Consider the following 9,891-nt stretch of genomic DNA (forward strand, 5'->3'; position numbering starts at 1 on the left):
TCTTTCGATCCGTTAACACCCCGTCTAAGGGTTCCTGAATATATATATATATTAATATTAATAATATAATATATAATATAATATATAATATATATAATATATAATATATATATATATTAATCTTAATATTAATATATATATATATATATTATTAATGTTAATATTATATATATATATAAGATCTTATAAATCAATAAGTATATATATATATAATATTAATATATATTATATATTAATATTATTAATATTATTAATATGAGCCTCCCCGGCTCTCCTCTTTGTTTATGAAATTCGAAATCGTATATGCATCTCTGAATTAGGTTTAAAGCGGGTTAATGTAAATTTAATACTAATAAGGGAAGCACATAGTAATATATCGCCTGTTTTTTTACGTGCTTTAGCATGGCGAGCATATCGAGAATAAAGTACCTCCGAACTTTTCCGGCGCCTTAGTGTTCAAGAAACTGGCCGAAATTCACTTTCGATATGAATTTACTGTGTCGAAGTCAGTCGGTGATATGATACGGTTCAGTGATGACATCACCGTATCCACCCCTTATATGCATCTCCGATTACAGCGCAAAAATGCGATAAGTGTTTTATCTGTCGACTGTATTGATACGTCATCAGTATTATAATAATGGATAGTGCGTATTGCAATTTTAACAAAAACACATAATACCTCGTAAGCAAAAAAAAAACCTACACACTACTACGAATTGTTAATTATCGCGGAAAACCTCCGAAACGGAGGTTCCTACCGAGACATCTGCTATCGAGATATCCTATCGAGATCTCTGCAATTCAGATATTGCTATTTGTCCGTTTCTAAATTCCTATTCGAATTAAGATATACAAACATAATACGATTAAAAAAAAACGCATAATCGCTAATTTTAGAAACAGAAATGGGATTCACTAATATGTTATCATTTACTCTTGTGATACCTACATATTATTCTTATCTTTTGTTATTTATCTAGTGAAACGTAAATTTATATTTAATACATAAAAGCTTACTCAATGAAATATGTAATAAAAACAGAATAGAATACATAAAAACCGATACATGGTAAACACACATACACACAAAGCTAATCGGGAAGAAAGAAAAGTTACAACACGTGTAAATATATGTAATGAATACAAGTGTGCGAAATGGTTAAAAAAGTTACGGTAACGTGTAAATACACATATAATGAGTACAAGTATGCGAAACGCTTTGAAAATTCTCTCGAATTCGCTCGATTTCCGTGTATCAAATTCGGAATCGAATACCGTTATTCACGATCTTAATGCGAATCATGGAAATGATCTACAATGTTTGCGCGACTATTCGCGAGCATACATATCCGAACTATAATGAACTGGTAAATAAATTTAGAAATGGACGAATTGCTAGACATATGAATTATTTAGTGCTATTCCCTATTCAAACTCGAAAAATGCCAAATTGTCTCTTTATGCGATACTTGATAAAATAAAAATTATCGAGTAAGATCCAGCCAATCGATGTCGTATTTTTTTAAACGGCGACGGAACGCCCACGTAATTACCAGGTGTAGCGTCTGTTGGATTTTACTCAATAAAATTTCTACTTTAAGGCTGCCCTGAATACTCGCTACGGTTGTCCTTCTTTGATGATGTCAGAAGCGAGAAAACGCATGCCAAGATTTTTTGCGTTTATACTTCCAAGGAAAAAGATATATCCACAAAATGTCGTGTCTGTGATCGATTCAATACACTTGTAAAATCGGACGGACACTTTTCTTTTACTCGAACAATCAATAAACAGTTGCAAAATTAATTTGACACGGAAGCTTTCCTTCCAATCTCTTTTCTCATGATTTTGTCAATATTAATTTTACGACTTACTTATTAACTGTTTGAGTAAAAGAAAACAATTTGTTCGTCCAATTTTACAAGCTTGCTGAATCGATCACAAATGACACTTTATAGATATGTCTTTTTATTTGAAAGTATAGCGCAAAACATTTTATCATGCGTTTTTCCGCTTCTGACGTCATCAAAGAAAGATAGCCATTGCGAGTATCCAGGAACCTCAATAATCTCAATAATCTCAGAAAAGAAAAGATGATGTAGGGTTTTCTCGACTCGAGCTTTATTAACGTGATGCAGATGTACACAATTTCTACTTTTACTAGCGATTCTTATGTATAATATCTATCATTATTCTTATATGTATATAACATATCTCCAAGTTACAAAATTCATTAAACGCACATATCTTGGATAGCTCCGAGAATTTTACTACAGCTTATATGTACATTTCTTTAGTTGATTAAAACTTTGCGAACTTTTATTTCTTCACGGGTCTTCACGAGCGAAATAAATAGCATTTGAAAATTAATACGATATCTTACATATGTACATTCCTAGAATTCAACAATTATAATACATACGAATGTCCAAACGATTAAATGCAAACGATTTAAAATCATTATTGTAATTTGTGGTCTTATTAATGTTAAGGATTTATTATGAAACCTGATATATGTCTGTACAATATTTAACGAATACACAATATTTTTTGTATATATCTCACGTAGCATTGGATTTCCCTGGGATATCTTCATTTCATCGAAATGTTGATATTTTAATCCAAAAATGACAAGTTGTATATAAGATTACAAAGGGATATTTTTAATTTGAACTAAAAAAATATCGAAACATTTTAATTTCAACCAATTAGTTAATAGAATTGAAGTTGGGTGAAAATTACTCTAATAGCAAATTCGACACTACTGCATTACCGGTGCATCCGGAAGGCTATTATATATGAAGCAGTTATTTAAATAAATATTTAAATAAAAACTATACAAGCATTTTGAATGATTAAACAATGATGTCACTTTATTTGGCAGAATATGCATTAACCCTTATCGGTCGTAAGTCATCTCTCAAGTCGCCTGGAGGAAGAAAAACAACAGTATACTTCTGTGAAACGTGCAACAGAAAATCATTCCTTCATGTTGGAGATTGTTTCAAAAAATATCATACATTAAAAACTTATAAATAATTATTGGAAACTCATATATATTTGTGATACTCCTTCAAAAAATAAATAATTTCTAACAAAAACGTTATTCTTATAATACTGAAAATTTTTCCGCATATTTACCGAAACCAGCTACAACCTAGTGAGAATCACGCATAAAAAGCTAGCGTCCGATAAGGGTTAATTATTTTCAACATTTATTAAATTTCGTCGTCAAAATGCTTATTATGCTATTGTATTTGAGTACTTCATGTGCAGCGCCTTTTGATGTGCACTAAACTTCGATATAGTGCTGATGATCGAATTCGCTATAAGAGTGGGAAGACGGAGGGATGATCCGTCTCTCGTCTTATCTCAGTAAACCTAAGAACATCGTGGAATACCAAGTCCGTTGGTGTTCCCACCGAAAATGCTGACCATCGCAGTTGCAAAAAGAAGGGGGAGACAAGGATAAGCTTATAAATAAGGGCCTCGTCTTCAAGCAGCTTCAGTTGTCAGTAGTAGTTTTTTTCAGTCAGCCAGCTTCAGTTCAGTAATAGTTTTTCCAGTCATCCAGCTTCAGTTCGGTCCATCAGTTCTTGATTCTTAGTTTCTCGAGTCAGTCTCGCGAGTCCTTTCAGTTCAGACTACAGCCAGTTTTTCTCGCGAGTCTGATTCATGCAGCCACGAATTTTCTTAATTCAGCCCTCGTGACTCTTCGAGTTAGTTTTTTTTTTCAAGTTCTACCAGTGCAGCCGTGCTTCATAATTAGTCATTTCAAGTGAACTCAAGCCGGCCGCCGCTCTCTCTTCTTTCCAAGGCGACGTAATTCACGGATTACTATTTCGGATTAGGATTTCGGCAATGAATGTAAGGTAATATTATATTATTATTATTTCGGATTAGCCGACATCGAATGTAAGTTAATATTATATTATTATTATTTCGAGGACCACTATCGCTGAAACAATACTGCCCCGTTGAAAACCTTCATTTCATCTCGTCGTGGCATAGCGAAAATGAAATCCTGTTGCCATCTCGACGCGAAAATTATGGAAATTCTCCAAAACAATAATAAATTGTATTTCTATTTTGTTTTATTTGGTTGTTGTTTTCCTTAATAAGCCTATTGATTCCGCGATTCCACTTCTAAACCACGCGTATAACCTTTCGCAACCTTCCCACCTTCCCTAATTAGCTGCTAAACGTGGCGGAGCCGCTTCCGCCGCGCGTGTCGCGGACTATCCAGGACGTGACTATATGTATTATGTATATACGTAGAGTTGAATATTTAAAAAATAGATAATATTACAATTACATTAAATAATATTACTTTTTAAATATTATTAGGAGTGGACATACAACCATCTATTAATATTCCAGAAATATTACTTAATATTAAATGACATTATTAGAATATTATTAGGATATTACATCGAATATTCTAAGAATATGCCCAGAATATTACTTAATATTAAATAATATTACGCGTTTACCGGGATTGTGTTAAATATTTCTCTGTACATATTATAATTCTGTATACACTCAAGTACCATCTGATGCGTTTTATTAGAATCGTGACAGGAAAGGAAAGTGGGGAGAGAAAGTCGGCGAGAGATAAAGTCTATTTGTTTTAAGAGCTACGCTTTCTTGCATTCTTGCACGCTTCCCGCGTTTGAAGAGAAGTAAATACATATTCAGATTTCCTGAGAAAAGAAAGGGAGAGAAGGAAACGCGCGAAATTTATTCACCTTGAAACTTTTAACGCAATGTGTTATTTTCTCGCACATATCATTAATATCTTTTGCAGAATATTTTTCTCGCGTAACATTTACTTTCCTTCATTGCATTACTCTTGCCGTAGTGATTTTTTCGCTAATAATAGATGCGTAATACGAAGTTCTTCAGTCACGTCGTAATTTGTCGTCGCACGGGACGAGTCGTCACAAAAAGTAACGAGAATAAGATCCCAATTGTCCTACTTTCGGATAAATTTATCTAATAGATAAATATCTGACGAAAAATTCCCGTACGGAAGTAAACTACAAGAATACGAAAAAATTACTAGTATCCCAGTAAGCAAGAAACGTTAAATCAATCTTACGAAATGTTGATTTTGTAAACATTTTGACATCATATCTTATAAATGTTTTTAAACTGTTATTTGATGATTTATTATATTTTTAAATATTAAAATTATGGTATAGAAACGTATTTTTCATACTATGGTCAAGTATTGTCAACAGTAACGTTGATATACATTAAGAACTACATATTTGAAAACGTTACATGTTATAAAATATTGTAATAACCCGGGAAAAAGGATTATATATGAAATTTGCCTATACATGACTACGTACAGGATGAACCACGCAACGTGATCAGCTTGGTTTATTCTGCTGTTAGATCTGCTGTTAAAATCATCTTAAAGCTCACCTTAAACTATGTTATACTAAACAAACAAATTTTCAAGCGATTCTATTAACAATAGAATAAACCAAGCTAGTCACATTGCATGATTCATCCTGTATAATCACGTAATGTCCACAACGGAAAAATACTATTGTTTACAAATTATATGCAAATACAATCGAAATAAATGGCTTCTGTCTACTTGTGCATCAGACAGCACAATGATATCGACGTTTAATTAAACGACATAACATCATTTTTTTCGTATAGACGATATATAATCGTTCATGTAACCACATATATGGGCAAAATTCATATACGACTTCATATAATTACATACAATCATATATAATCATTATTTCCCGGGAACGTTGTGTTAACGATTTCTTGCTTACTGGGATGTCATTGTCCTTCAATAATACCCCTATTGATAAATTAATCCGAAGGTGGAGCAGGCGGCTCCAAGAAAATTTCACATGCGTGCGAGATTAAACGCACACGTGACAAGAGGTCTGTTCGTTTTCGCTACACCGCTGAACTAGTGCAGTAAGTTGAAGTGAGAAAACATATACTCGTCTCGCTTCAACTTATTGCGCTAGATCAGCGGTGGGGCGAAAACGAACAGACCTTAGATAAACGAGAAGTCACGGATGGTGTTGAATCGACCGTAGGAAAAAAAGTTTCCAATTTTCAAAAATGACACCCTGATTTTCTCCTCTTTTCTATTACAGGATGCGCTCGGTGGTCGAAAATTAGCCGCGACTTCGACGTCGGACGTGTACATTTCTCGATATATACGATGTGTAGATTGTTTATTCGTACGGCGACCTGCGCAGTAAGTGCGCGGCCGAGTACAGTCTCGTCGGGCAAAGGGTAGCCTGTGCGGTGGCCGCGCGCTCTGAGGCTCCGATGATTAATGTCACGGTCAACTGTGCTTTCCTGTGTCCGCCTCTCGACGAGTAGTGCTGCGTGCCAGTGCGGGAGATGCACGTGGATTGTTGAGGGATACGTCGCACGCGTCCGATCAACAACAACAACCGACGACGACGACGACGGCGGCGACCAACGTACACGACGCGATTTATTAAGATGGTAGAGCCTATCTTTGACTATCAGTTTCGGCTGATACTGATCGGCGATAGTACGGTCGGGAAGAGCTCTCTCCTCAAGTATTTCACCGACGGCAAATTCGCAGAGGTATGAATTCGCACCGTAACGCACCTTCTTACCCGCTACCACCGTGGATAACCACCGAGTCGTAACAGGCTGCCATTAGACGAGAATGCCTGCGTGTTCTATTTCTGTCTGTTTATACCTGCTTATTTCGTAATCCGACGTGACGCGTTCTCGCGCGTCGTAGAAGATCGACCTCGCGACCCGTGCGAAATTCTCGCCGCAACGTGACATTCGTTTCTTCCAATTGTCGCCCGCCTCGATGCTCCGCGGCTTAATTAGGTTAGGCGAACTCACCCCGATGCACCGTGCGATTTTCACCTATCAGGCTACGCATTTCGCGCGTATTGCTCGATATCAATTTGAACATTGATTTTTCTCTGCCACCCGTTCGTTTCGAGAGGTTTCGAGCATTGAGCGTTTGCATCGCGTCTCTTCCGTTGCATGCATGCGTCTGCATCGCGTTTCTTCTGTTGCATCATGTATGATATATATATATGATATTTGTAAGCGATGTTGCTACTCAAATAAATGGCGCACGTAATAATCTCTCGGAGAGATTGCGAATAATATTGTATGATTCTTTCGAGGCACTTGTTATTTTTAACGTAGCAACGTAGTATTCAAGGGCTGTAATTGTACTTCTGCTCAGGAAGATGAGAAGAGACAAACGTCAGTTTTTTACGTCTGATAAATTTTGTACAACTTCAGCTTTCAGATCCAACGGTTGGCGTGGACTTCTTTGCAAGATTAATCGAAGTTAAGGATGGAACGAGGATAAAGTTACAATTATGGGATACAGCTGGTCAAGAGAGATTTAGGTGCATACATCCTTATGCTTGTGGAATAATATCAGAAAATTTGCGAATTTATTGAGAATTATTTCAGCGCGTGTCGAAATTTATTGTTTATTTACCGGTTTCCTCTTTACAATATCGAATTTTCGGTTTACTTTGTTCTCTCTAAACCTTGCGGACGAAATCATTCTTATTGAATTCCCTTCTCTGTCGCAGGTCAATTACAAAATCTTACTACAGAAACTCGGTCGGAGCGCTCCTCGTTTACGACGTTTGTAACAGAGCGAGTTTCGAACATATTCCCCAATGGATGATGGAAGCCCGCAGACACATCGAACCGCATCGTCCTGTATTCGCCTTGGTAGGCTGTAAGTTGGACTTAGTAACTAATGGCGGCAGACGAGAGGTGTCGAAGGAAGAAGCCAGGGCGTTCGCTGACGAGCATGGTGTACATCATATCGAGACCAGCGCGAAGACCGGTGTAAACGTTGAGGAAGCATTTCGAACGGTTACACAGGAAGTTTACAACAGGATACAAACAGGCGAATACAAAGTAGAGGACGGATGGGACGGCATCAAAACCGGCTTCGCCAGGCCCGGTGGTTTAGATTTTAATCTAGTCGAGGCAGAACCGGCAAAGACTTCGTGTTGTTAAGTTATTGTTTTTAATCTACTAAATAAAACAAACCAGATTTAAGAATGCAGATAGAATAGTTATTTTAGGGGGAAGTAATTGTATATGTTTTAATGAGTCGACAGTAGAGAAAAAGAGATGTGAATCACGTTTATTTACGTATTACGTTTATATGTTATTCCGGCCGTAATGTTATTTATCACTCTGATATAAATCTATTTAATATCTGTGTAGCTATTTCATCGATATTCAACAGCTACATATATTGTAGATACGTTTTTTATCCGAATGATAAATAATTTTCTACTGCATTCTTGTTTTAGGGAAAAAGGCTTACAATTACTATTAAAAATTACGTATACGTCTATAAACTAGACATTTTTGTATATAACTTACATACAATATCAGATGACTAACAAAGTTTACATAGTTTTTCAGAGTATAGTCGAATATTGAATGTAATTAAAAGTAAAAGGATTAACAATGATGTATTTTCTTGATAAATAAGCATCCTCGAAAACAAATGACTGAGTTATGGGTTGAAAAATATTATATTTGTGGAATTTTTAATTTCCATTTTTATATTAATATTAATATTTCCGACATAAATAACTAAACGATCATTAGTTTAAGATTAAAAAAGCGGATGCGCATTTTTTTAGAATTCGAAGACAAAATAATCATCTTCGATATACGCTGGTTACTTAAAACTTACCAAATTGTACGTGCGATTATCGAATTGCCGATAGAAACAACAGCATATCGAGTTAAAAGCCATTATCGTTTATGAAGAAGTAGAATCAAGTTCTTTCATCAAATGCCACGAATCTCTGTATGAAGAACAAGATTGTGTTAGCCGCTCCTGCTCTCTACGCAGATTACAAATTTTGATCTCTTTCGAGATGGCGTACATATTCTGCCCAATGTTCGAATAGAACTATTGTGCCAAGTTTATACAATTAAAGTTAAACACGTTGAAACCGATATCAATTGGAATAGCCATTCAGTCTTTTATTTAGTAATATCTGCGGAGTATCACGTGTATGTGTTATCGTAAAAGCCCGAAATGTCAGCAAACCTGAGATTAGGTCTGTTCGTTTTCGCTGCACCGCTGAACTAGTGCAATAAGTTGAAGTGAGAAAACATATACTTGTCTCGCTTCAATTTATTGCATTAGTTCAGCGGTGCAGCGAAAACGAACAAGACCTATTGTGACTCAAAGAATGTGCACATTGCCTAATCATATTCGGTAAAGTCAAAAATTATTCATAATTTCGAGCTTTTCTCCGGAGTATATTTATGATTTGCTTAATGGCACACACACACAAAGAAAATCCTGAGATTACACGTAACTTCTGACTTTACCGAAATAAACAACTGTATTTTTTAAGCGATATATTAGATTTATCAACACATTGGACTCTGACGATAACCCATTTACAGAATTTTTACCAATGCGTTAACTCTGTAAACTATGAACTTTGTTGGTCTTTGATATGTTAACAATATAATACTGCAACATATATAAGAGTTGAATTAGGATTGTTTTTGTATGAGAAATATTGTATAAAACACTTCATATATATCTCTTTCCATGAAGCATTTTCACAATCGGGCTTTAATGTATTTTGTTAAACGGACTCACAATGTTATTGAATGAAGGATAACGGCTGTGCTAAATATTTTGTTGAATTCACTTTTTTTGTGTAATAATAAAAATTTATTTCTCCAATATAAGGGATTTATCATTTATATAATATACATTAATATTATGTATGAAGTAAATTTGAAGTTAGGTAAAATGCAAAATTATAAATATATAAAAAACAGTTGATAAAATATATTTCTTACTGCTTCTTCACATAATATTAATGTAT

At 35.1% G+C, this 9,891-nt stretch overlaps 1 protein-coding gene across 1 annotated transcript; it reads left to right on the top strand.

Annotated features, from left to right (window-relative positions):
* Window positions 1-6,241: 6,241 nt before the first annotated feature.
* Window positions 6,242-8,766, top strand: LOC106751819 (ras-related protein Rab-39B). Its single transcript, XM_014633006.1, has 3 exons — window positions 6,242-6,607; window positions 7,295-7,404; window positions 7,597-8,766. Exons 1-3 carry the CDS (start codon window positions 6,500-6,502, stop codon window positions 8,033-8,035), a joined length of 657 nt encoding a protein of 218 aa, XP_014488492.1. The 5' UTR covers window positions 6,242-6,499; the 3' UTR covers window positions 8,036-8,766.
* The last annotated feature ends 1,125 nt before the right edge of the window (window positions 8,767-9,891 follow it).

Source organism: Dinoponera quadriceps, unplaced genomic scaffold (assembly GCF_001313825.1).
Source record: "Dinoponera quadriceps isolate SergipeBrazil2010 unplaced genomic scaffold, ASM131382v1 scaffold179, whole genome shotgun sequence".
Lineage (NCBI taxonomy): Eukaryota > Metazoa > Arthropoda > Insecta > Hymenoptera > Formicidae > Dinoponera > Dinoponera quadriceps.

Excerpts from the sequence above, each read along its gene's own strand:
- LOC106751819 (XM_014633006.1), top strand. The coding sequence starts at position 6,500 with ATGGTAGAGCCTATCTTTGACTATCAGTTTCGGCTGATACTGATCGGC. Across the intron at positions 6,608-7,294 it reads CCGACGGCAAATTCGCAGAG|CTTTCAGATCCAACGGTTGG; the intron begins GTATGAATTCGC and ends GTACAACTTCAG. Across the intron at positions 7,405-7,596 it reads GCTGGTCAAGAGAGATTTAG|GTCAATTACAAAATCTTACT; the intron begins GTGCATACATCC and ends TCTCTGTCGCAG.